The 26,564-nt window shown below is 54.7% G+C and overlaps 2 protein-coding genes across 3 annotated transcripts; one reads left to right on the forward strand and one right to left on the reverse strand.

Moving 5' to 3' along the window:
- Nucleotides 1–3,656: 3,656 nt before the first annotated feature.
- Nucleotides 3,657–13,801, reverse strand: PRPF19 (pre-mRNA processing factor 19). The gene is made up of 16 exons (XM_047071646.1): nucleotides 13,577–13,801; nucleotides 11,743–11,892; nucleotides 11,480–11,556; nucleotides 10,607–10,748; nucleotides 10,450–10,523; nucleotides 10,268–10,330; nucleotides 9,367–9,408; nucleotides 9,169–9,243; nucleotides 8,763–8,838; nucleotides 8,494–8,603; nucleotides 7,021–7,176; nucleotides 6,827–6,896; nucleotides 6,511–6,596; nucleotides 5,995–6,165; nucleotides 5,746–5,851; nucleotides 3,657–3,812 (listed from the first exon to the last, which is right to left on the reverse strand). The coding sequence occupies exons 1-16, from the start codon at nucleotides 13,593–13,595 to the stop codon at nucleotides 3,715–3,717; spliced, it is 1,515 nt and encodes a 504-aa protein (XP_046927602.1). The 5' UTR covers nucleotides 13,596–13,801; the 3' UTR covers nucleotides 3,657–3,714.
- A 4,058-nt stretch (nucleotides 13,802–17,859) lies between these two features.
- Nucleotides 17,860–26,055, forward strand: TMEM109 (transmembrane protein 109). Of its 2 annotated transcripts, none has more exons than XM_047071678.1 (4): nucleotides 17,860–17,946; nucleotides 22,692–22,924; nucleotides 23,832–23,934; nucleotides 24,385–26,055. In XM_047071678.1, exons 2-4 carry the CDS (start codon nucleotides 22,700–22,702, stop codon nucleotides 24,774–24,776), a joined length of 720 nt encoding a protein of 239 aa, XP_046927634.1. In that variant the 5' UTR covers nucleotides 17,860–17,946; nucleotides 22,692–22,699; the 3' UTR covers nucleotides 24,777–26,055. The 2 variants fall into 2 exon arrangements, with proteins under 2 accessions (XP_046927634.1, XP_046927635.1); XM_047071679.1 differs by having other exon boundaries at nucleotides 17,934–18,012.
- Nucleotides 26,056–26,564: the final 509 nt, after the last annotated feature.

Below are 26,564 nucleotides of genomic sequence, written 5' to 3' on the forward strand. Positions count from 1 at the left end.
TGAGCCCCCCGAGTTGAGTCCGCCTGTCACTGAGCAGCAACGTGACATACAGGAAAGGGGGCGTGACAGCGGTGAGCACACGGCCCCGCCCTTGGAATGAAAATCTAGTTGAGAAAGAGAAACGCACGGACACCCGCGAGATCACAGAGCCGTGCTAGAGCCGGGCACCGTGGCCTGGTGAGGTCGCTCCCCTGCGGGGCTTCCTGGAGCGAGCCCATCTCTGGGGAGGGACCCCGGAGAAGAGCACGCAGGGTGGGAGGGCGGAGGTAGCTGGCGGAGGAGTAACGGGGGCAGTACCAGCAGTGGCGTGGGAGTCGCAGTGCCGGGCAAGCGGTCAGGCAGTGGGGACAGCGCCCCCACTTGGGAATACAAGTGTTACGGGGGACCCTTGAACAACGCAGAGGTTAGGGTACCAGCCCCCGGGGAGTTGAACATCCGTGTGTAAGTCTGACTTCCGGGGTTTAACTACTCACAGCCTATCGAGCGGAAGCCTCACGGTAACACCGAAGCTGACGCAGACGCGTCTTCATCATAGCGTATCGCAAATGCACACGTCCACGTATTGTATACCTTCCTCTGACAATGAAGTCAGCCATGGAAAACGGTAGTCCGAAGATTGTAAGAGAAAATACGCGTAGGGCACCGCACTGTGTTTACCGAAAAGAAGTCTGCGTGTGTATGCACCTGCACCATTGGGGTCGTTAAGCTAGTAGTAAACTAGGAGGAGGAGGACGACGAGTGGGGGCAGGGGTGGCAGAAGCAAAGGCAGGAGAAGCAACGGCGATGGAACTGGCGGCGGCAGCAGAAGTGGGACGAGTAGCAGCGGCAGGAGCTGGAATGGTAGGAGTGCTGACAGGAGCAAAAGTGGTGGCAGTGGCAGAAATGGTGGCCGCAGGTGGTAGGAGCAGTGGGGGTGGTAGGAGTGCTAGGAGGGTAGGAGCACTACAGGTAGCCGGAGGAGGAGGAGGGGAGGAGGAGGAGGGGAGCAGGAGGGAGAGGGGAGCAGGAGGAGGGGGAGGGGAGCAGGAGGAGGGGGAGGGGAGCAGGAGGAGGGGGAGGGGAGCAGGAGGAGGAGGGGAGAAGCTGTAGGAGGAGGGGAGCAGGAGGAGGAGAGAGCCAGAGGAGGAGGGGAGCAGCAGTAGGAGGGGAGAAGCAGTAGGAGGAAGGGAGCAGGAGGAGGAGCAGGAGGAGGGGAGAAGCAGGAGGAGGGACAGCAGCAGGAGTGGTCATAGTTGAAGCGGCAGCACCAGACACCACATATGCAGTACGTATCCCGTGCACCCCCATCCGACAATCTTTCGTCCGTCCTAACTCACTTAAGCCTTACAACATCCCTAATAAGTACAGTATCCCCAGCTTATGAAGAAACCGGATCAGAGAGAAGTTAGCGATATGCCCAAGGGTCGCACCCTAGTGAGGGCAGGGCTGGGATTCAGCGCTCTCACCTCGTCCCCTGGACCCCAAAGGAAGAGGCCTGAAGCCGCAGGGGGATGCAGGGCAGCTGCTCAGATGGCGGGCGGCTAAGGGCAAGGCTGCTTCAAAGAATAAAATGAGACAAAGTAAGTACGGCGTCCAGCACTCACTTGATACGAGTAGACAAGCTGGCAGGAAGGAAGTAACATCTCAGGACTTAAAACCCAAACGCGAGGCTCCCCGAGGCCAGGACAGCAGGGGTTAAGGCCCGGTTTTAGGGCAGTGGTCCGGAACTGACTGGGGGGGCGGGGACTGCAGTCCCTCGGAGATCCTTCGAGATGTATTCCCAGCCCCACCCTGCTGAGAACTGCACCCGAGCACAGACCTAACACATGCTTCATACCATCGGAGCACGGCCAGTGTCCCCTCCTAACCCAGGGATCCTCCAAGAACCTGTGTCTTCATCTCTGAAACAGTTTTCCTGGAAACAAAGCCAACCTAACCCTGCATATTAATATCTGGCCAGAAACCAACAGATGGCGCAGTGCTGGGCTAGCACCGTGGTCAAGCTCAGGCCCAGGATGCCCCCTGCCTTCCACCCATCCCCGCCTTCAACACCGCTGCTCTAACACCTGCAAACCACAGCTCTACACCTCCTCCTTTCGAGGTCTGTCCCGCCTCAGAAGGGCTCGATGCTTCTTAACAAGGCATAGAATCCCACCCTCTTCAAACCCAAGATTGGAGTTACTTTGGCTAACGTTGCAAAACCTCTAGGTGTTCTGAGCGCCGCCTCCTCTCTCCCCTCCTGGGAGTCTCCTGTAAGAACTAACCCAAGAGGCTGTGTGCTCGAAGATGCCCACGGCTGTGCGAACTACAGCTGTGGTGCATTCTCGAAAGGGGGGGTTCCGTGGACAATCTCTCTCTCACACACACACACACACACACACACACACACACACACACACACGCTGTCCAAGTCAGATGAGCAAGCTGGGTTAAAAAGTTAAAGGGTTTCTTTTCTTGCAGTTTTCAAAGGTTTTACTGGCCAAGAAGCATCGGGACCCCCAAAGGAGAAAACAGCATGCCCCAACTTTCTCGAACAGGGAACAGGGGCCCAGCAAAACACACATGGAGCTCTTGGGTGGCATCGACATGGACCCTGTGCTTCGACCCAGGCCCCCCGCCCCAGAACATACCCTCATCTACAGCCACGGACCCCCTCTTTCTCACCTCGTATTCCCTTACTGGCTCCCATCATGTCACGGGACGGCTCTCATCCAGGGTCCAGAAGACCTCTCTGGGCCACCCTGGGTCACACATCCTGGCCTCCCTCCTGCCCCTCCCCTGGCCTTGTTCACTCCCCCTGGGAAACCTGGCCTCCCGGCAGCACCCTTCCCCCGCTTTTAGGTCCTAAGCAAGAAGACTGTAAGCCCTTAGAGGCCACCCAACCTTCAGTGGCAAGAATCCTACTCTCACCCCCTACAGCAGCCTTCACCTTCACTATCTGATCTTCCATGTTTATTTATGCTCTGGAGGTCTCCCCTGGAATCAGCTCTACTTCAAACATTCAAAAGCCAGAGCTTCGAATGTCTGATTTAAGCCAGCCTGGGACAGGTTTCGCAGCCCCCACAGCGGAGGGAGTCCTTCCTGTGCTCACAGTTCCTCACCAGCAAGAAAAGGCTGTTTCTCCCTCCCTTCTGGGCTGCTGTGGAAGCCAGTCCCACAAAGAAAAGATGTGGCGGTGCCAGTGACAGGAGATCCTCTGAAACCCAAGGTCAAGGCCCGCAGGGGCATGAAAGAATCCTTCTGGCATACGTGCTTCCTCCCCCTGACCGTCCCGGCTTAAGGCTCCTTTTACAGACACACACAGGAAGGTGCTAGGTTTATTGTTTTCTTTTTTTAATGAAACTAAATCACTGCTTACAAAAACCTGCAAGAGCCCTCATGCCCATCCCTTCACACGTCCCTCGGCTCAGCCTCTCCCCATCTCCCAGGAACTGGAACACTCCATGAACGCCATGAGGGGAGAGGCCCTGGGCTCCGACCCGAGCCTTCAGAGAGTGACAGTTCTACCTCCCATGATCCTTCCTGTCAGGCCTGGAGGTTGCATGGATGAGGGTGGTCCCCGCCGCCGTGACTCTCAGGTCACCACCCGGACCAGAGTGAAATGATGTGAATGTCCCGCCCCAGAGACCCCCCCCCTCCCCCGCTAGTCTCTCCCCTTCCTCCCCCCACCCCCCCACCCTAATTCTACCCCTCTACTGAGATGAGGCCCAGCTCCCAGATCAGAAGGGCCAGGGCCTACAGGCTGTAGAACTTGAGGCTCCTGTCCATGCCCGTTGAAGCGATGAACTTGGCGTGGTGCCCAAAGGCCACCCCTGTGGTCAGGCCGCTATGCTCTGAGGAGAGAGACGAGAGGCAAAGGTGAGAAGGCTTCTCCCCCTCGGGTCTGAGTGCGGATCCTGACGATCTACTCCCAGTCTGTCCAGCCCTCCCTGGGTCAGTGCTCGCTACTTCCCAGTGGACTCATGCTGCCGAGAGCAGGGCGCTAGTCCAGCCTGCATAACCTCCATCCCCAGGGCCTTACTCGGCGCCTGGCACACAGCGACAACTCAGGTTTTTGTTGTGGGGTGAGTGAACAGAGGAACGTCACTCCTCCTTGCCTGAGCTTTTGGGGCAACTGCAATTCTGCGCGGTTCAAGTCCTAGAACTGACTGGGAGCCGGCAGAGGGCGGGACAGACCAAGCAGACACGGTCTTGTTCTTCCACTTCTCACCACCTTATTTTTAAAAATTGGGCTGAGTTTTCAGTTCGGTTTAAAACCTCAGTGCTCAGCTGACTCGTATTTATTTATAGCGTATATTTAGTTCCAACTCCTTGCTTATATTATAATCGGAACCGTCCGTTAGCTTGTCCTAGCTCAGGGGGTTCCGACTTAGGGAACCTGGGCCCCCGGCACAGGGCAGGGCTGTAGCAAGGGCAGAAGGGGCTGGGTGACGTGCCTTGCTGGATTGGGGTAGCTCAGGAGCATCAGAGCAAATTCCTTGAAGGCTTAGGACAACGCCTGGGGCCCCCACTACAGAGCCCAGGCTGTGCTTCCGGCCCACTGCTGCACCCCGCTCAACTCCGAAACACCGGAGCCCAACGAAGGGTTCCAGTTAGGCCTGGGCACCCCCGGAACACACACACCGAGCCGGGCTCAGGAGAACACGGGGGTGGGAGAAGCATCTTGGGTCTTGCCCACAACGTGCTAATGAGGATGAGAATTTCATCAACAAAGACAGCTAACAGCTGCCATTCACTCAGCACCCAAGTGTGCAGCAGGCACTCTGTCACCACGCAAGCCATTTCTGTGTCACCAGCTGGCACCATCTGCAAAGCAGTGCCAATGTGACCATTTTAAAACATGAAAAAGCTACGGCTCTCAAAGAGGACGTCACGTACCCAGGGCCACGCAACTATCAGGAGGTTAGTAGCCCTACTATCCGCAGTCTCAGCATTTTATGCTTTTCTTCTCTGACATTTACAATCGCAACTAAGTAGGGGCACCTGGGTGGCCTCAGATGGTTGAAGTGTCCACTCCTGACTTCGGATCAGGTCATGATCTCACAGTGGTGGGATCGAGCCCCGTGTCAGACTCTGTGCTAAGCGTGGAGCCTGCTAAGGATCCTCTCTCCTCGCGCTCTGCCCCTCCCCCGCTTGCACCCGCACAAGCGCTCTCTCCCCCAAAATAAATGAACTTCAGAAACAAATTGCAATCAAGTAATTATTTGTAAACTCATCCCACATCTACCTTCCTAAATTGACTGGAAATTCCATTAGTGCAAAGCCTGGATCTTAGTCACTGCTCCAATCCCACAGAAGACAAAGACACAATGCTGAACAATGGCAAATCCGAAACAAGCATGCCAAACACGGTTCTAATTATTTATGCACATGTGTACGTGGGTAAGTACACAGCTATTTCATCTGTTTATACGTTTATGTGCATAAACATGACTTCACACATATATATCTATATATATATAAAAACTCAGCTAAACCTCACACACTCACCGCACTGAGTATGCCCTATTATCGTTCCCCAGAGAGACAAAGTAACTTGTCCAACGACGCACAGCTTGCAGGGGTAGAGCCAGCCTTTAAAGCCCAGCAGTCTGACTCCTGAGTGCAGTTTCTTAGCCACTAAACTCTATCGCCTCAGGAAGGGAGTAAAAGCTGCCTAGGCAAATTCAGGCCTACTCCCTGGAAATTCCTAACCTCGTGGTATTTACCCTCTTCCTTCTGGGCCAGGACACTCGGAGACCTCAGGATCCCAGAGTCAGACCCTACCTGTGAAATGAAGGATCTCTGTCCACTGCTTGCAGATGTAGATCTGGACATCTGTGCCCCCAAGGGCCAGGTAGGTACCACTCTGATCGAAGATCAGTGACTTCACCTGCCAGAACCAGGAGAGAGGTCACACGAGAACAGAAATTATGGGACAATTAGGGATGCACAGAAGCAGTTTAGACTGATTCACTGAAGAATCAACAAGTGAGGAGAGGCAACCGACAGAGCTGGGGAAGGGAGGGGGCGCACCTCAAAATTGTTATCCAGCTGCAGTGTCTTAAAGTTCTTAAGTTTGCGCAGATCCCAGAGCTTCACAGAGGAGTCATCAGCCGCCGTAGCCAGATAATAGCCATTCTCTGAGAAGGCAATGCTGGTGATGGGGCCCGAGTGGCCAGGGAAGTTGGCCACGTTGGTGCGCTCCTACAGGTGGAGGACGAGTGGTACAACGTCACCCACTGGTCACGACCCGGACAAAATGGGGAGTTCGCCGGATGCCTACCTCTGAGCCATCCTCCACCGTCCTTTAGGGAAGGACAACTAACAGGAATCGCAGAGGTAGATGGCCCAGCCCAAGACCCCGGGCCACATCCACCACATCACACACAGGCACGCGCGCGCGCACACACACACACACACACACACGCACGTACAGCCACCGTGTCTCTGCCCTTGGGACACCCAAGGGCCGGGTGCCACTGGCACTTATCACACCGCATAGTCACGAGCTCACACCCTGGGCCTCAGATGGAGGCTGCCATGTCCCACCTTCAAGTCCCAGATCTTGATCTGCGAGTCCATGGTGCCTGTTCCGAAGATGAGTCCATCAGGGTGGAACTGTGCACAGGTGAGAGCTGTGGGGGAGGGACAGGGAGCTGTGGTCAGAGCCCAAGGGAGAGGCCAGCACAGCAAAAGGGGCCTCTCTTCACATTGTTCACCGTGCCCGGTACAACGCCTGGCACCCGGCCGGCACTGGTGGTAAATAAATCTTAAGAACAAAGGAGCAAATGATTAAGTAAAACATATAAATAAATGATAAGCAGCCAAAGGACAGACAGAGCCCAGTGCCTCTATGACAACTTACAGCAGCCAGAGGTCTCATCTGTCACCTTGGTGAGCACACGCCCTGTCTGGATGTCAGAGAAGGCCCAGTACTAAAAAAATAGAGACAGCGAGCCAGTAAGAAAGTGGGTGCCCAACAGGAAGGTGTTCCCTCCTCCCCGGATGTTCAAGCTTGGAGACCAGCAGGCCTCTGCAGGGTCTGGGCTGGGACCGCACCTGGTCATCGGAGGAGCTCAGGAGATAGTCCCCAGTGGCATGGAGGCTGAGGCCCGTCACTGCGCTCTCATGGGCCCGAACAACCTGCACACAAGAGGCATTCGGGACCGACCAGATCCTGATAGTAGCATCTGGGGAGGCAGAAAACACCAGCTCCTAAAAGGAAAACCAAGAGGCAAAATATCAGAGGCAGAAGAGATCGACCCCAACAGTCTTACAACAGGGGGGTGGGGATGGCCATAAGCCCAACAACTGCTTCTCTTTCAGGCCTGTCCTGCCCAGAACCATCCACCCAACTGGTGATGCGTGAGAGCCAATGGTAAACGCCATTTAAAATGGTAACTCAAACAGCATTGGCCTAGAAGAGAAGGCTTCACTGTCTAGTGGTGAGAAGGGTAACTGTAGCAGAGAGCAATCTCCCACGCCCTGTTTCTAGTACCAGAGAGAGAAAGGTGACCGGTGCAACTGAGGAACTGAGTTTTTTTTATTTTAGTTTATTTCACTCTGTTCAAATAGACACATGTAGCTAGCTAATGGCTACGGTCAGGAACAGCGTACTTCTGAACAGCAGAGGGTCTGTGAGGGTCTGCAAGGGCCTATTTTGCTGCATCACAGACTCCAGGATTTCAGGAGCAAGTTAATCCTCAGAAAGATTTGGGGCAGAGAGAGAACTTCCACCGTGTACACGCACCAATTATTTGGGTTAGGACATTAAACACTATAAGGTAAAAACAACTACCATCTTTCATCGACACGATTTCCTAAGAGAAACAACTTACCAACACCTGGCCGCAGGAAAGGAGTGCCTCCCATTTTAAAAACATTTAGTTTTATGAAAAATCCACAGTATTCACCTATTTCTAGTTTCCTTAAGGGACAGGGAAGAGGCTAATTGGGAAGCACAGACCCAGCCACAATCCTACAGTCTTAGACCCAAACCGTCTCAGACCTAAAGACTCCAATCCCACAATGTCACTAATCTGGTCTGAAGGCCGCCTGTACCCTCTAAACCAGCAACTCCATCAATGTTAGCCCTCACCATGTTCAACGGCTGATGTCAAGTTCCCCCCGACCCCGCAGGACCATGGGAATGTGGACGCACCTGTCCTTCCCAGATACGTTAAGATTTTGCTCAGCTTTGTTTTCCATAGTTTGTACTATAAACACTACAGGACTTTCTTCCTTTTCCTAACGCGCCACGTGCCTATGAGTCTGCTTGTTCCAGCTCTCATTTCCTCCCTTTCCCTGGGCTGAAGGCCACTGCTTTAGGGGCTTCTGCACGGAGGACAGGGCGACCCACGGCTGTAAACAAAGGCCTTGAAGGGCCCACTCTGGAGGCTCAGTGCTCCTCCTCGGGCCCACTTCACTTCACAAGGACACGGCACGGTGCTGGGTGACTGGGTCTGCAACCCTAAACCACCGAAACCAGGGCGCAGGAATGAGGGACCCAGGGTGACTGGCAGGACCCTTTACCTGGGAAGGGTGGAACACCACACTGGTGACTTTCTTGGTATGGCCTTTGAGGGTGGCCAGGATTTGCTCAGAACTCTTGTCGAAGACGACAACATTTTTATCCGCCCCTCCTGGAAAGGACCCAAACGAGATCCAACAGTGAGTCATGCCCACCCGCGTCCCTCGGCTGAAGACAGTACTTTTGCCCCCAGGCCCATGCAGAGGACAGGAGCGTGCCCCTACCCTGCCGCCCGCCCCGCCTCGGCCCGCGGGGCCAGACCGGCTCTCACCAGTGAGGATCTTGTTGGTGTCGGCAGGGCAGAGGTCCAGGGCGAGGATCCCAGGAATGCTGGCACTGTGCAAGCCCTGAGCGGAGGGCGCGACACCAAACCCAGTCACGGCCGAACCGAGGCCAGCCACGAAGCCACGCAACGCCCCCACTTCCACCCCGGGCCCAGGGGAACAAGAGTGACTTCTGTTCCTTATCCGCTGCGCTTGGCCTTCTGCCTGGAGGCAGCACGTCCCTCGCCGCACTACTGGGAAAGCCAGCCCCGGGCAAGAAGACAAGCCCTGGGACGCAGTGGCCGGGGCCCCCAGGCAGCTCTACAGCCCCCCCCACCCCCTCACGCTGGCCCGCCCACCCCAGCAACAGCTGCAACACCCCGCCTCCCAGTTAGCGGGGACCTGGCCACTCACCACGTGGGATGCCACCTGCCGGTATTTGCTCAGCTCCTCCGGCTTCACCAGCTCCTCAGGCACAGTCTTCCCTCTCTGAGAAAAAGGAAAAGCGCCCCCCACAAAAGCAGCAGTGAGTGCGGGATTCGGCGAGCCCCCTTTCCCCTGAGGCGTCAGCGCCTCCACCGGCCGGCCCTCTCCTGGCTCTGGAGGACTCACCTTCTTACGCTCCGTGGTCAGCACGGTGGCCTTATCTTGGAGCTGGGGAAGAGAGGGAACAGGCGCAACGTGAGACCACTCTGCCAGGCCAGCGGCACGCCGGACGCCGGTCACATCTAGGCCTTCACAAGTGGCACCCACACCTGCGATCTGCCGAGCTCTATGCTAAAGGCTCACGTGCGTTACCTCCGCTTACTTTTCCCCCCAACCTGATGAGGGGGTGCGGATGACCTTACTTCATGCGGGAGGACACTGAGCCTCAGAGGAGTGAGGTCACTTGCCCAAGGCCTCAGAGGGGACAAATGGCTGAGTGAGCACCTGAGCCAGCAGTGCAGGGCTCCCAGACCCAGTTCACACGTGTGCACCAGGAGGTTGCAAGCTGAGCAGGGAAAGTGCTCGGACAAGACACAAACGAGCAGCTCCGACAAAAGGAGAGGCCGTGAGTACGACAGAGGCGCTGGCCCTGGAATCGGGCCCGCTCGGCCTCTTGGGAGCCTGCCTTTGAATCCGAGCCTCAGGTTCTCCATCTGTCCTATCTCCCTCGAAAACGTGTAACAAAGCGTTCTACGACCTGCAAAGAACCCCGATAACAGTAAGAGCTCCAAGCTGCACTACCAGTAACTACAATCTTGTAAATTCCACGAGCCTAGAAAATAGACACCGTTTACTCTCGGTCTGGAAGGGAAACGGGACATGGAGTCGGTTGAGTCGGCCCAAGGTCCTGGGCTTGTCAGCGGTGACCTCAGAGCACGAACGCAGGCAGTGCGGGCCGAGCCCGCACTCAGCACCACTCTGCCGAGCCACACACGGAGCGGTGTTTCTAGTCACACGGCACTCAAGGCGGACGGCGGGGGGGACCGAGGGCTGACCCATCCCCACCAAGTGACCTCCAGCAACTCACCTTCTGGATAATCTCGGGGGTCATTCCCACCAGCTCGCCCAAATCCATCGGCTCGCCTGCACCCTGAAGACAACAGAGGTAGAGGTGAGGAGGGCACAGAACGCCAAAGACTCCTGCAGGACAGCCGCGTGAGACCCCACACACCAGGGGCTGCTGACGGGCGGGGAGGGGTGGACACTCACCGCGACACTCGGCTGCGAGCTCGGCACGGCCTGGGGCACGATGAGACCGGCCTGGGGTTTCAGGGTAGCCAGAGCTGGGAGAGAAGAACACGTTAGAAACGGGGGATTACAAAGCAGGACCGGCCCAGAGGGGGGAGTGGCGGGGCGGAGGCTGCACCTTCTCGGGCAGCAGTAACTTCCTTGGTGAGACGGGCAATGACACGGCAGGCGGCGTCGTGCTGGTAGAGCGCGTGGGACAGCTCCTGGCGGGTCGTCTGCAGCTGCTGGCGCAGAGTGAAGCTGTGCAGCATGACTGCATCCTGGGGGGAGGGACACGCCACCGTGAGGGGTGGGGAGGGTCAGGGAGCACCCAGCAGGAGAGGCCAGGTTAGGAGGACACGGCCTCCTCCTTCCACGGCCGGGACCGTGCGTGCGCTGGCAGCCGCTCCGGAGCTCCTGCCCCACGCCAACACGGGGCGCCGAGAGGAGTGGCAGCCGGCTCTCTCCCACCCCCATCTCCACTGATTTACTGGCAAATCTCAGTGCCACGCAGCCGCCCCCCACCCCGTGTCGGGGTAATAATGCCACTGCCGATGTTTAGGACTGCCCTCATTGTGTCGGGTGCCGTGCAAGACGGTCGCTCAAGACGTATTCGTTCCTTCATCTTGCAGAGCACCTACTAAGTACCAGGTGCTGCTCCTGGCGCTGCGGATACACCCACAAATGAGACAAGTCCGTGATGTCACGAGGGTGACACTCTAACCTTATTCTAATTCTCCCCGAACCCGGAGAGATCGGCCCAAGTTCTTGTCATGGTCAGGAAACCCAGCACTCACATCGGAGCGAGGTGCCCAAGGACACGTGGCAAGTGAGCAAGGGAGCTAAACCTGGACCCCGGACCTGTGCGACTTCGACAACCGGCCGCCTCCTCCTCCATGATCGTCCTGCCCCTCCAAACAAAACACGATGCTCCGTCCTTCCCACCCGAGTCCTAGTGCCGTGGTCCACCCTCCTCAAGTAGGGAGCCGTCGGTTCCCTTCCAGGGACTCACCCACTCATCCTGCAAGGCTTTCAGGATGGCTGGGATGCTGGTGGCGGAGGGAGGCTTGGGCCGGATGGGGTGAGCAACTGCCAAGAGAGGGAGAGCGGATGCGAAGAACCGTAAGGCGGGGACTCTTCCTCTCCCCGTCCCCCCCCTTCCCCTTCAGCCTGCGTGAACAGAGCACTATCTCCCTCTCTGGGGGCCGGCGCCACCTCCCACCCTGTCAAGCTTGGAGTTGCAACAGCCCTGGACGGAGGCCAGCCACCGGGCACCTTTGATGTCGATGAGCTGCTCCTCGGACAGGGGCTGGTTGTTGATGGGGTCTGTGCCATTCTCCGCAATATACTTCTCAATGAGCCGCCGCTCATAAACATGATTAGAGACAGGGGACACGCATGGGTGCTCGGGCACTTCATTGGAGACTGTGGAGAAAAGGCAGGCAGTGAGCTTGGGGTGGTGAAAGGGACCTTGGGACAAGGGGATGCCTCACAGGCCACTGGCCCCAACAAAACATGTCCCCACACTCAACAGAAAGCAGGACGTGACAACCAGTTTTGTAGCGCCCCCGTATCTGTACGGCTACACGACTAGCTTCTCCATCGCTCTCCTGACAGGCAGTCAACAAATGATTCTGCGCGACTACGATGTGTCACGCACCTACAGAGCAGTCGATAATCCCCACCCATCTCTGTTTGGAACAAAGATGCTTCGGCACCCATTATGCTCTATGACACAGATACAGACGGCCACTGAAATCTCTACCTAGAGCCTCGGTGGATTAATAGACAAAGAAATCACACAGCAACGTGACAAGTGTTATAACAAGAAGAAACATTTACGTGGTGTTTACCAGGTGCCACCCATGACTGTAAACACTTTCCATTGATTAACTCATCCTCACAACCCCCAACAGAGGTATCATTTACATGCCGGCCCCAGTAGACGATGCACCCCTTGAGGATAGGGATTATGGCTGGTCTCTGACTTCCAGTACAATGCAGATGCCCAGCAGGCACCCAGTAAACATCTCGTGTAAACATCTAAAGGAAGGATGGTGCTGGCAATGGGGGTGGGGGGTGGGGGGGGGAACCTTCCGCAAGACAGAGAGGGGACAACCAGCGAGAAAACACTCTGCAAGCTGCAATTTCTTTAATATGAAAGATTCCTTTTTCTAGCCCTCATTTCCCTTCCTCCCTGTTTTTGGATTAATGGAGGGGTTCCGAGAAGAGCAGGGCGGGGAAGGGGGGGTGGTTGGAGAGCTGGAAGCAAACAGAGAAAGGGATGATCTCGTAACCTGACGGAACAATGAGAATGCAAAACCGATGCGCGCCGCATTAAAATACCAAAAGGAAAGACTGCGCAAGGCATGAAAAAGGCATGGATTCAGGGGGCAGAGAAACTAGCCCCACCGCCCATGCGACACTCTCCTTGAGCCTTGCATCCTCATCTGTAAAACCCGGATCGTCACATCTGTTCTGGAGAATTCTTGTGAGAATAAAATGAGATCACAGACTTGGAAGCGGGGCGTAGACCAAAAGGCTTTATAAATGTGCGCTGTGTTTGGTGGCCGTGCAGCCTGAGGCTGGGAGCCAGGGGCCTGGATTCCAGCCCTGTCACTGCCTCCAACTCACTGTGTGACCTTCGCAAACTGCAGAATCTCTGACTACCCGCGCGGGACCTCCGGCGTCAGCCCGTGCAAATGAATGCCCTCTTTCTGCAGAGGAGGAAACTGAGGCCCAGAGCCTGCGCCAGATCACAAAGCCAATCGGGAAGGGAGGTCCTGCACAAGCCCGATTCCTACACCACAGCTGTCTCCCTGCACCAAGCTCCCTCCATCCAGGCCTCAGTTCACTGCGTAAACGAGGTGGCTGGCCTCAGTGACGTCTGCGACAATAAACTTGAGGCGTTATGTAAACTGTGAAGCGCTGCGCAAATGCACCCCACGCTGAGGAGGAGGAGGACCCCGGCGCTGACAAGCCGCCGCCCTGCCCCCCGGGAGCCCTGCTGTCGCCTCCGCCCCGACCCCGGCACCGCAGCGGCCCGCAGCTCCTCCCGCTCCGCGCTCCGGCCCCCTGCGACCCGCGATCGGCCGCAGCCGACACTCACTCGAGCAGATCAGGGACATGGCGCCGTCGCTGCGCTCCGAGGCGCCTGGCACCGGGCTCCGGGATTCGCTTCTGCGCCGCCGCGGGCCGCTTCCGGTCCCCCGCTGTTTCCGGGACGCTCCGCGGCTGGCGGGGAGCGGCCCCGCCGAGCGATGCTCGCGTAGAGCTTCACGTGGGGCTGCGGCCGGTCGCGCGCCTCAGCCTCCAGCACCTAACGGAAACTGCCCTTTCCCACAATGCAGCCGGGCAGGAAAGGGCCCGCCAGGGAATACTCGGCCATTTCCGGACAGGCTCGGCTCCTTCCGTAAAGCGCTCCCGGGGGCGGACACGAAGTCGGAACTACATTTCCCACAATGCAGTGGGAATTTAAAGCCAATGCGAGGAACGAGGTTTTGTCGAGACCGGCGCTGCGCTGGTCCGTGGGACCGTCGTCTTGCAAACTTCTTAGCGTATGAGAATTTCCTGACGAACTTGTTAAAATGCATATTCCCGGGGTCTGCCTTAGACAGTATGTATTTTCAGGGCGTACTCCACGTGATTCTGAGACAGGTGTATCTAGGACTGCCCTTTGAAAGTCACTGCTAGGTGACCGGGGAAGAAAGCGCGGATACAGAGGGATCGAGAAACTAGCACTGGCTAAGAAATGGTTCTGGTCCTGCCCCTACTACCAAGTCGCGCTGTGATCTTGGGCAAGTGATCACCTTTTCGGCCCCTTCCTGCACGACTTAGCTAGTCTGGAAGAGCTCAGATCTGTCGGTTCTAAGTGGATACCTGTAAGATAAGATTAAGGAATCATGTACAGAACACGTGGTGTGGACTATAAGGGATCCAGACAAAGCAGGACAGCTGGACTCTGAAGCCAGCCTATGGGTGCTCTAATCCCAGCTCACCCAGCTAGCAAACTGTATGACATTCTCTCCTTAATTTCCTCATCTGTAAAATAACAAAGGTTGAACTAACTCACAGGGTTGTTGTGAGGAGTTAATATTAAAAAGTGCTTTGTACTTTGACACGTAATAAGTACGATACACGCGTTCATGTTTGTTATCATTATCCCTGAAGCCAAGCAAGATTGTCCAAACCACTATTATCTCTCCCTTGCAGCAGTAAAATAGCATCCTAATTGGTCTTGTTTCCAGCCTAGCCTCCTTCTAATCCACTTTTTATAGAACAGCCAGTGATCCCCTTTCCATGAAAAATCTATTTCTGCTATTCCTCAGGCTTTTCATTCATTCAACAAATATCGATTGGGTGCCTCCGTGCCAGACTCTGCTCTGGTAACTGGAGATACAAATGGTGATGGCGAACAAGGTTTCTGCTGTCTTGGAGCTTACGTTCTTTGGGGGAGGGGGGTGGCATAGACAATCAACTCTAAGAAGAAAATTCCAGAGAGTGGTAAGGGCCAAGAATAACACAAATCAGAGAAAGACGGATGGAAAGTGGTGTGGATGGGAGAGATGGGCTGCATTACGAGGGGTATTCAGGGAGGGCATGTCTGAGGAGGTGACATTTTTGCTGAGACCTGAATGAGGGAGAGTATTCCTGGCAGAGAAGACTGGCCCCCAAGTCCTGTACCATCTAGCCCCTACTGACCTCCACCACCTGATCTTCTCTCCAGCTTCCCTTTCAAGTCCTCAAACTTACTCCTTCTGGCTGGTTTCACTACTTGTGCCTGGCACACCTCCCTCCTCTCTCCTCCCCTCCTATTGCCTCCAAAGGAAACTTCAATCTCATTTTAAATGGCACTTCCTCTGGAGCCTTTTTCTTGACCCTTGACTCAAGTTCAGTCCCCCACAGTACCCTGTAATTCTCCAAGCTATTCTGGTAGCTATAATCACTTATTTATATCATTGTTTACAAGTATCTGTTTGATATCTGTGTTCTCCACTAGACAGCAAATGCTGTGATATCAGGAACCGTCATTGTTCTGGTCACCGTTGTTTCTCAGAGTCTAACACAGCCCCTGACACACAGCAGGAACTTCATAACTGTCCTTGGTTGAATGACAGGCTGCCCGTCAAGCCAAGCATCCTGCATCTTTGGATGTGGTAGGAAATAAAATGGATCCTTTCAGGCAGGGCCTTGAACCAGAGGCAGTTAGACTTGGGGCTGGCAGCTGACCAGCAGCTGAGCTGCAGAGTGATAACTACACTTCCAAAAGCTTCCTCTGGAAGACACTTACTGGACGGGTTGGAGGAGGACAGACTGGAGAAAGAGAGAGCCAGTAATGATCCTTACTGAGTGCCTACCGTGTGCCAGGAAGGCACACTACTAGGTCTTAGAGATACCACTGTGAGCAGAGGCAGAGCTATCCCTATATTGGAGAACTTACAGCTGTAGCTGAAGAATGGAGAAAACAGGGCATCCTTTCAAGCCTTGTGAATTTCAAAGGCTAGAAAGGATATAGGGAAATTGATTTTGGAGTAAATATTACAGATAAGAACTTGATCCCAGATTCCTCCCCACTCCTCCCAATCTCCACCTCCCACAAAGGAGGTAAAGATCCCCTAGGCAGGGAAGGAAGGAAGACATAGTTAAAAAAAAAAAAAAAGAAAGAAAGAAAGAAAAGAAGGGGGGGTATATATACATAGCTGTAGGTGGATCCTGGAAAAAGGAACTCTATACACCCTAGGCCATGGCTGTTGCTACTTGGGAATTAAAGGGACATATTGGCCAACAACCCAGAAAAGCCCCATTTCCCAGGTAGGTGTAGTGGCAGCCTGTGTGGAAAAGTAACAGAAGAGCAGGTAAGACAATGCAGTTAACTGACAGTGAGGATTAGATGACTGCCCCTACCCTCCGCCCCCACACTTTGGCCCCATGTGAATTTTCCAGTGTGTACACTCTGAAGACTAAGGGTGGGAAGAACTGAGATTATTTCTTCTTCTTTTTTTATGTTTATTATTTTTGAGAGAGAGAGGGAGACAGAGTGCGTGTTGGGGAGGAACACAGACACAAAGAGACACCGAACCCAAAGCAGGCTCCAGGCTCTGAGCTGTCAGCACAGAGCCCAATGCGGGGCTTGAACTCACCAACCTGAAGTAGGACGCTTAACTGACTGAGCCACCCAGGCACCTGTCTGAGATTATTTCTACTGCTCAGATAGAAAAGGTTTGAAAAGAAAGTGACTTGTCATGGGGGGGCGGGGGGGAAAGTTACATTTTTTAAATGTTTATTTTTGAGAGAGAGAGAGAGAGAGAGAGAGAGAGAGAGAGCGCGCCGGGTAGGAGCAGAGAGAGAGGGAGAGAATCTAAAGCAGGCTCCACGCTCTGAGGTGTCAGCACAGAGCTGACATGGGGCTCAAACCCCTGAACTGCAAGATCGTGACCTGAGCCGAAGTTGGACACTTAACCAACTGAGCCACCCAGGTGCCCCAAAATGTTACATTTCTTGCACAGGAGTCTGGGAGATTGGCAGTCCTTACAGATCAGAAACATCTCACAAGCAAATGTAAAATTGCAACTGCTAGAAAAGCTACAAGGTGAGGCCCAGGGTGCTGCTAGAGCCTGTTCTGGAAGAGACCCTTAGCTGATGCAGGGACTAATGAGGGTCCAGAGGAAGATGGCTGCACACCCCACTGTTAAGTGAAACGGTATTTTAGAACTTCTAGGACTGGATAGTAAAGTTGAAACAGCTGAGGTCAAGAGGGATGAAGAAAAAAGTGCCTAGAATCACAAACCAGCCAAGAGATCACTCACAATCTTGCTTTTGTGTGTGTGGAAATGGGGTCTGGAAGTTGGCTCCTTTCCTTCTCTATAACTGAATGAACATTCGAGAGCCATCAGCAGGGTTCGGGTGCATAATTGCTCTCAGAGGGGGCGGACGCATCTCTCCAGAGCTGGTACCTCTTACTGCTCCCCTAATACCTTTTTCCTTTGTGCCTTTTTAGCGCGAAAGTTCCTCAAAAAGACCAGGTGCCTCTTGGTTAGAACTACATTTCCCACAATGCCCGGGAGGTACTGGGTAGCTTGAAACTACGTGGACCGAAATGCTGAGGGCTTGAAGAGACGGCCCGGCTTCGACTCCGAATTTCAAAGATTCAGTTTACTTACTGCACAGCTCAGATATAGCCGCCGCTTCTTCCCCCTTTCCTGCCAGAAACTTCCGTTCCCAGCTCGAACTTCTGATCCCACTCTTTTTTGGTGGGAATGCTCGGTGGGGGTGGACAGTGGGGGGAGAAACGTGATCAAGAGGGTAGGGCGCATGCGCCCACGGCACGGTGTTTGGGCGGGGAGGGGGACCGGCAGGTCCCCGGGCTCCTCCCGCCTTGCGCGTGCGCAGACGATAAACCAACGCCCCGGAGTTGAGGCGCGGGTTTGGTGGCGCGTTTTAGCGAAGTCGCACGTGAAGGGCAGTAGTGGCCGGAGCCCGGTGAGTGCCAGTCGAGACCGGGGCTCGGGGACAGAACGCAGGACGGGGAGGCGGCAGCCGCTGCAGGTGGAAGCAGGGCGGAGTCGCGAGGCCTGGCGGACACGGGTGGGGAGGGGTCCGACGGCCCCCAGCGGGGGAAACAGACGGGGGATCCGAATCCTCGTTGCTATGCAACAGGGGGCGTCGTTACTAGGTAACAGGGGAGGCACGCGTTTCCGGGGTGAAGAGGGTTCGGAGCGCTGCTCAGAGGTCCGGCAGGGGCGGGGCGGCTGTCAGGCTGGGGTAGGAGGCTAGCGCTGAGCCGGTCGCCCCCGCCCCACGACCCAGCTTCCCGCGGCCTCGCTTTGAGCCCCTTGGGGTATCCCGAGCCCCTTGGGGTACCTCGAACCCCTGGGCCGCGCCGCGTCCCTTGCCAGCGACGCCACCCAGCAGGGCTTGGCAGGGGACTTGCTGTTCGAAATAGCACATGCGACTGACACCCTGTCTGGGGGGAGGCTGGGCCCTGGGGAGGAAGCTGCCCCTTTGCCCGTCGCCCTGCCCCCAAACAGTTGCTGGGCAGCAGCTGCCAGGGGTTTAGCGGGGGCTGCCCCCACCTGCCCGGACGCTGACTTCATTTTCCTCAGTGGCAGCTTCGCCCCGTCAAGGAGCTTCCTTTCGACGCAGCTGTGCTGCTCCGGCGGCCGCTGCGTATTTGGATCAACTTTAAAATAAGCCTCCTCTCCCCGCTTCTCCCTTGCTACCTTGGCGAGTTTCTAATATTCATTTAACAAGCATCCATTAGTCATCGTTCTGCGCTAGGCACTGGGGATTCCAAAAAAAGTGAAGTTCAACCCGAGGCGCGGGAAGTCTAATGGGGGAGGCCGGCATGTAAACCTGCTGAATTATGCTACAATGTAATGAGCGGTGTATTGGCAGTTTGTGAACGGCAACATTCCTACTGACGCTTAAGGTTTAGAAAGTTCTTGCAGAAACACGTAATAATTCTTAAGCCTGCTTAACCCCATTTGACACTGAGGAGACTGAAACTCAGGTTAAGCCATAGGCATAAGGCGGTGGCTTCTAGTTTGTGGCAGAATGGAGCCTGGGAGGGAAGTCTAGGTTCCTATGCGCACTGCCACACTTTAGAGACTTTGCCTAGAATAGACTTTTTCCTTTGCTGCTGATCATTTCTGGCAGCTGTCTGGTTATGCATCAGAAATCCTCAAGGGGCTCTACAAACAAAATCCTGAGCCCCTATTTGGGAGCGTCTAAGATGGCCCCGATTGGGACAGACATCCTTGCTTGAACAGGCTCCACAGACTTTTCTGCTGGGCGACCAGAGCCGAGAACCACTGCTCCACTGGGGCAGCTCTGAGCAATGATGGGGGAAATCAGGGCCAGCAGAGGGCACTAAGTCAGCTGCCCCTCCTGCCACGTAGTGATTCATGGTGGGAAAGGAAGCTATCCCGAGGAAGGAGCCTTGGCAGGGGGTGTATGGACTGCCCCACCCTGCCCTCTTGGCAAACCACAGCTAAACATATAGTGCCTTCTCACTACCATAGTTAAGTGGAGCAGTTTCCCCAGCTGAGCCGGGTTCTCTTGGCCCTGCCCGAGCCATCTTCCAGGTACCTGGACAGAAGTGGCAGGGCTGGCCCCAATCTTTTGCTGTCCTCATACCTCTTGGTACAAAACCATGTGCCGCAGGTGGGTCAGCTCCTGGCGGGACTCTGCATATCCTCTCACTTTGAGCTCATTCGTACTTGGTGGAACTCTTAAGTGCCTTGAGGGCCATGTGTTTCTGAGGCAGCACAGGGGTTGGAACAGGCAGAAGGGCGAGATTTAGATCCTGGGTTCCGGAGGCAAGTCTCACCCAGTTCAGCCGTGCGAGCTTGAACAACTCCCCTGACCTCTCTAAGCCATAGTTTTCTGAGTAAAATGTAGAATAGCAGTACCTTGTAAGATTTTTGGAAGAGTTCAGTGAGATAGCGAAGTAACAGGCATTTTGTAAATTATAAAGCACCACACACGTGCAAGAAATAAACATCTATGCTTAACATCATTCACATACACACTGAACTGGGGCAGATGGCTGCTTGTATGTGTGAATATGAACACACACACACACACACACACACAATTTGTTGAGTGCCACCATTTGAGGCCAGACACTGCAGGAGGTGAATATGTTTAAGACCTACTTCCTCTCAGAGCTCAAGGCTGCTCCGGCTCTTGACTGCCATGGTTTCTCTTTATGAAAAGTATTTGGTTGGGCTGCAGTGAGGAGGTGTGATGACAGTGAGTCTGGTTCTCGCTGCGCAGAAAGAACCTGGAAGAAATGAGAAGGGATCCTGTTAAATAAAACAATTTGAAGAAACGGACCAGCCAATGATCTCCAGTCTCATCTGCAAAGGGCACCCTCTAGAATCCTGTTAGATTTGGTTTCTGGTGCACTTCAGAAGGTCAGCTGGGGAGCCAGTGATGGCCTCACTGTGGAGGGTTTATTCCAAGGTCCCCCAGCTCCTGTTGACTGAGGCAGATGTCTGCTTGAAAGTCGAGGCTGGCACAGAATGCAGGAGGCTGCCATGGGGGGAGCAGCTCACATCACCCTGACCTTCTAGAACCGAGGAGACGACATCTGATCCCTCCTGGTGGAGGTCCTTGGATATAGGATCCAACCTAAGATAGCAACCCTGCTCTTTAACCAGTGTGGTTATGACCCAGATAGCTCAGGAACTGATCTGTGATTCCCTCCTGTCTGACCACTGGCAGGCAGGAACCATCTGGTTCTTGATTTCTGCCAAAGAGGGGAGAAGAGTAAAAGCCTTCCCAGCCTGAGGCCGCTCCACATGAATGCATGTTTTTGCAGCCCTGCTTGATTCCACAGACCTCAAGAGGAACTCAGGGCAGGTGTTTCTGGGCCACAAAGTGCCCCGGATAGGATATTTTTATAACTCTTTCTTGGACTCTTCTCCTTTCTACAAAGTAAGAATCCCTCTCCACCCTGATGGCTCTGATTTCTGGGTAACTCCCAGAGTGATCTGGTAACCTGCAAAAACTTCAAACGCCTGGCTGTTCCTACATCAGGGGCATGGCTTAGCCTCTGATCATTGGGTCTGAATCATGGAAAACTCCCTGGAGCTACAGGTTCATTTCTGACCCTGGGAGAGAACAGGGGATTTGCTGGTGCTGTTTGACATTTCTCAAGCACAGTGGTAAATAGTGAACTTGCAAACATTTTTTTTGGCTGGTCCACACCTGCTTCAATGAATCTGTGCGTGTTGGGTCTTAACTTGCCTGTGGCATCGTATTACAGATGAGCTCAGAGTACAAAACACAAAGTGGGTAAGTGAATTGTCACCAGGAGTCATTCACGGAGATGATTGCTAGATGCCAAGTTTATTTTAGCCCATGAATAATCTATTGTGTGACTCTCCAAATCCTTTTTTTTTTTTTTTTTTGAGTAAGTGAGCGAGTACTCTTGAGTGAGCAGGGGAGAGGCAGAGGGAGAGGGAGAGAGAGAATCTTAAGCAGGCTCCATGCCCAGCACGGAGCCCAACTCGGGATCTATCTCACGACTGTGAGATCGTGACCTGAGCCGAAATCAAGAGTCAGACGCTTAACTGACTGAGCCATCCAGGCGCCCCCTAAATCACTTTTGAAACTGACTTCGGAGATGATACGGCAGGGCAGTATGTGTGAGGGGTCTGATATCGGACGCCCCTGGGTTCAAATCATGACTTCCCCCCAACCCGCCCCCCCCCCCTTATTGCTTATCCTACCTCGGTTTCTTCTTCAGTAAAATGGAGAACAGTAACAATGCCTACCTGATGGTGGCGATTGTATGAGATAGGGGGCACGTGGTTAGCTTTTTATTAATAATATCTTTCCCTAAAGGCTGTGCTCTAACCCTTTGCCTACATTGGGGGCTGGGGAGTTGATTGAGGTCATTCTGTGTCAGTGGGTCTCAGCTCGGCACAGCGAAATTACCCAGGGAGCTTTTGCAGGTTCAAGCCTAAGCCACTCCCAGACAGTGACACCAGAAAGTCTGAACTTGGGACAGAGGCATCAATAGTTTGTGAAGCTCCCCGGTGGCTCCAAAGAGCAGCCACAGTTGAGATCCACGGTGTTAACCTTCTCTCCCAAATAAGTGTGCGATTTGGAAGCAGAAGCCTGGCTTCAAGCCCTGACCTTTCTACTTAGCCCAGTGACCTGGGGCAGTGCCTAACCCCTGAGTCTGTTTCTTCTCATCTGTTACCAGTAGGAGGTTAATACCACCTCCTGTGATGGTCCTGCAGGGCAGGAAGCATATATGCAGTTTTCTCTTGCTTGAGCACATACCTGAGCACTTCCCTTTACATCTGTACACGGCAGGAATCTTATTTGTGTGCTATTTCCTAAGTTGTTTTTTATGTCTGCTTGATCTTAAGTAGATGATAACCTCCCTGGGGACAAAGCCTTATATTTGTAACAGGGATGAACCCGTAACACCTAAGACCCAGAGACGGGCCTTCAGATTTTTAGAACTGGAACAATCCTAGGTCTAGTCTCCGCTAAGGCGTTGGAGAATACTTGCCGGTTAACGAACGAACGTGCAAGTGGTAAAGAATGTGAAAGAGGAACCGGTGAATCAAAAGGTCGTGCTCAGCTGAAGTTAAAAGGCCCACTTCTGCCTTTCTCGGCTAACAGGGTGGGGGTAGAGGAGGGCATTCGGGGGGTGTCCGTGCCCGTTCTGGCGCTGCGCTCACCCTGTGCTGCTCTCCCAACAGACCCAGCCATGGCAGGCCCACCGCGGGGCAAGCATGTGTTCAAAGTCATCCTGACGGTCCTGGTGGCCCTCATCCTCCTCCACTCGGCATCATCCCAGTCCCACGCAGACTTCGTGCCACCAGGCCAGCAGAAGAGGGAGGCCCCGGTTGATCTCTTGAGCCAGATAGGTCGATCTGTGCGGGGAACGCTGGAGGCCTGGCTCGGGCCAGAGACCATTCACCTGGTTTCAGAGGTAAGGAAGGTGCTTCCTGCTGTGACTACACACACCGAAGAAAGACAAAGGAGGAGACGTTCATGGCCACCCCGTCTTGGGTCCACATCCTCTCTGTGTCATAATCCCTGCTGCAGAGAGCCCCACATTGTACAAGATGCAGCCAGAGAGTTCCCGCTTTTTCGCAATCCCATTGTTCGATTCCTACCCTAGGGCCTGTAGCTCTCCTGAAATTTCCCTCATTCCTGCCCTCTCTTGTCAGAAAGACTAGGAAACAGGCCAGTCCTTATAAACCCATGTCACTGGATGACGACAGAGTCTGACTTTGGTCTAAATCTGACCTAAAGTCTTAAATTGGCAAAATGTCAAGACCTGAAAATTCCTTCCCCTCTAGAGGTAGAGGTAGGCCTGACTCAGGGGCTTAAGACAGAGCTGTCTTTGCCAGCTAATGACATCCTAGGTGTGGCATCACATGCTTTTGATAGGTCATTCTAAACACTTGAGATGATCATTTATAAAATCCATAATCTAGTAGACCTGAGGGACTCCTCCTTCGTTGAAACATCCTAGCCCTTCACAGATGTTGCTTCCACGACTTCATGATTCCGTGGGAGGACCCCAGTTCTACAGGGTGACAACTATAGAGATTTGATGACCACACCCCCCCCCGCCCCCCCATACACACACACATTCACCTACTACCATCACCAAAATATTCTAGCAAATCAGTTGAATTAGGGCCCAGATGTCCTGAGTTCCAGTTTTGGAAGGAGACACGGCCTGCTGTCCAGGCTTGGTTCGCAAACCTCTGGCTGAGAAGGAGGTGAGGGATGTTCCCTCCTGGCCTTGCCTGCACAGTGGTTGGAGGCTTAAAGGAGAAGGGCATGATTGATTATAAGCTTATCTCCTTGCCCTGCTCTTTCCACAGACCTTGTCTCAGGTGATGTGGGCCATCTCATCAGCCATCTCGGTGGCCTTCTTCGCACTGTCTGGGATTGCTGCGCAGCTGCTGAATGCCTTGGGGCTAGATGGTGAGTGGCAGAGTACTGGTTCGGTCCCCTGGAGCTTAGCCTGTCACCTCCTATTTGTGGGAGCTTATCTTTTCAGGGCGCAGACTTTTCCCCAGGTGCTTAACCCCTGCCAGGTGTCCCCAGAGGCAAACATAAGAGCAGGCTAACGGTTGCCCCTACTTACCAGGTGTTTGCTTCCTGTCTGGCTAAGCCATAGTATCTCATTTAATTGTTACCCGCGGCCCAGAGCATCACTCCCATCTTGCAGATGAACCGGGTTTCAGGCGAGGGAAGTAATCTGCCCCCAGCCAGCAGGAACAGGAGCTGACTGACATTCAAGCTCCTACCTTTGTGACCCTGTGGGGAAGGATTTTTCCTTTGCAGGGAGTTTTAGCTCCTTTTTTGGTTCTCCCCCCACCCCGTGCCCTCACCACTCCAGATTGGCTGATTCTGTGGTTCTCCCTCTTCCAGGAGATCACCTCACCCAGGGCCTGAAGCTCAGCCCCAGCCAGGTCCAGACCTTCCTGCTGTGGGGAGCAGGGGCCCTAGTTGTCTATTGGCTTCTGTCCCTGCTCCTTGGCTTGGTGTTGGCCTTGCTGGGGCGGATCCTGTGGGGCCTGAAGCTTGTCCTCTTCCTGGCCGGCTTTGTGGCCCTGGTGAGGTCAGTGCCCGACCCTTCCACCCGGGCCTTGCTCCTCCTGGCCTTGCTGACCCTCTACGCCTTGCTGAGCCGGCTCACTGGCACCCGGGCCTCAGGGGCCCAACTGGAGGCCAAGGTTCGAGGCCTGGAGCGCCAGGTGGAAGAGCTGCGCTGGCGACAGAGGCGGGCGGCCAAGGGGCCCCGGGGTGTGGAGGAGGAGTGAGGGGGCGCCGGGACAAGGCCTTCTGCGCCGTCCTCGTCGTACCAAAGAGCTGCACTGCTTCTGGATGGCACAGCCCTCCTTCCGGTACCCTGCCCCTTTCCTGCCCCGTCTCTGAACTGTCAGAACCTTCCTGTCTTCACCGGACCCCACCCCCCACCCCCGGCTGAGAAAGAGGAAGACCATTCCCCGTGCGGGTCCCCGGGGGCCCTGCCTTCTGAGGTTCTCCGTCTGGGATTGGGTTCTCTGTCTGTCTCTTAACCCTCTCGCTGCTCCCAGCCTGCCTCAGTCGGGGCAGGTTGGAACGGCCTCCCCGTGGCTTGTGCGTCTGCTCTCAGTGAACATCACTGCCCCTGGTCTCCTGTGACTCAGCTGGCTCCCCTCCGCTGCTGCCTCGCCTTCCTCCTGATGCTCTCCTAGCTCCTCCTTTGCCAAGTCCCCAGGCTTCCTTCCTCGTGTGTCTCCTTCCGGCCCTGCGCTCCACCCAAACCACAATCCCTCCAGGCATGCTCTTCATTGCCTAGCTCTGGGGAAGAGGCAGGGCGTGTGGGACCCGAGGGGAAGGCAAGGGGGAAGTTCCCACCCGGGGCTGGGAGCAAGGATGTACATGGGGTCTGTTCTAAGTGCCTTAATCCGAGCCAGCAGGGCCCTTTGCCTGCCCGCCACTGTACTGTATGTAGGAAAGCGCACCGTGGCTGCTTTGTGTCAAGAAGAGAGTTTTCCCTCTCAGATTCTTGATTCCCCTTCAGCCAAAGCAAAAGGTGACTGCTTCATAGGCTTGTGCCTGCAAGTTGGACCCTGCGGTGGCCATCAGATCCCCTGTGGGGATTTCAGAGACACTGGAGGAGAAAGGAGGACTCACCTGTCTGCACAGCTCCAGACGGTTCTCCACCCCTCCCTCTCCCTCCACTCCTGCCACTAAGGACTTGCCGATCAGGGTCCACCCTGGTGGCCCCGGAGGCGTGCGGAGCAGACACACTAGAGCCGCACAGCGGGGCCTCTTCCCTTCACAAGCTCTGAGAGGGGCAGCGTGAGCCTGCCACCCGAGCCCTCTCCTCCAGGGCTCTCATTCTTCCTCTCTGAGGTTCCGGGGGAGGTGGGTGTCCTCCGCCAGGCCCAGCACGTGATGTGAAGAATGAATTAAACTCCCAGTTCTTAACTGTTAAGGTTTGATGTGGAATCACCGCTGCAGTGAGATATATTTTTATCAGCGCTTGGTTGGTTTTAAATAAAATGCACGCTATTTTATTATCTTGTTCCATATAAAATGTATTTACTCAAAGTCTGGATTGCTTTCATTTCTCCCTCGGGCTAAATCCATTCCTGTAGAGCCGCTCCGTGTTCTTGACTTGTCCCTGCAGGGGCAGTGTGAAGCTGGTAGAGAAGGAGGGAGGGGAGGGGGGCAAAACAGAATTGTTAGTACTGGGTACCCTTCCCTCGTGGACCATTCCTTCCTGAGGAAGGCGTGCGCCCTTTACAAAACTTCCGGGAACTGACCAACCGCTAGGGTGGAATAGCGTGGATGTGGGGGAGGGCCATGAAGATACCCCTTCCCCCATTGAGTGTAAGAATAGGAAAGGCTGGTGGGCTGGCAGCCAGGAGATTTGCCTGTCCTCCCTCCTCCACTCATCAGATGGGATTTTCCTGCACTATGGTTCTCAACCTGGCCTATGTTAGATCAGTTGTTTTGTAGAGGGTTACAGGCATGTCGTTTCTGCCCACCCCAGTTTCTTAAGCTGCCCGGGGAGATGGCTAATGTGCAGCCAGGTGCTCTGGTCTGGCCCTCTCCTA

This window comes from Lynx rufus, unplaced genomic scaffold (assembly GCF_022079265.1).
Source record: "Lynx rufus isolate CCGP_SWC_20201006 ecotype Redwood Valley unplaced genomic scaffold, mLynRuf1.p SCAF_9, whole genome shotgun sequence".
NCBI classification, from domain to species: domain Eukaryota; kingdom Metazoa; phylum Chordata; class Mammalia; order Carnivora; family Felidae; genus Lynx; species Lynx rufus.

Coding starts and splice junctions, on each gene's coding strand:
- PRPF19 (XM_047071646.1), bottom strand. Junction 8,839..9,168: donor GGCAGGTGGCATCCCACGTG/GTGAGTGGCCAG, acceptor CCCTCCGCTCAG/GGCTTGCACAGTGCCAGCAT. Junction 6,597..6,826: donor AGATGAGACCTCTGGCTGCT/GTAAGTTGTCAT, acceptor CCTCCCCCACAG/CTCTCACCTGTGCACAGTTC.
- TMEM109 (XM_047071678.1), top strand. CDS start 22,700: ATGGCAGGCCCACCGCGGGGCAAGCATGTGTTCAAAGTCATCCTGACG. Junction 22,925..23,831: donor CCATTCACCTGGTTTCAGAG/GTAAGGAAGGTG, acceptor CTCTTTCCACAG/ACCTTGTCTCAGGTGATGTG. Junction 23,935..24,384: donor GAATGCCTTGGGGCTAGATG/GTGAGTGGCAGA, acceptor TCCCTCTTCCAG/GAGATCACCTCACCCAGGGC.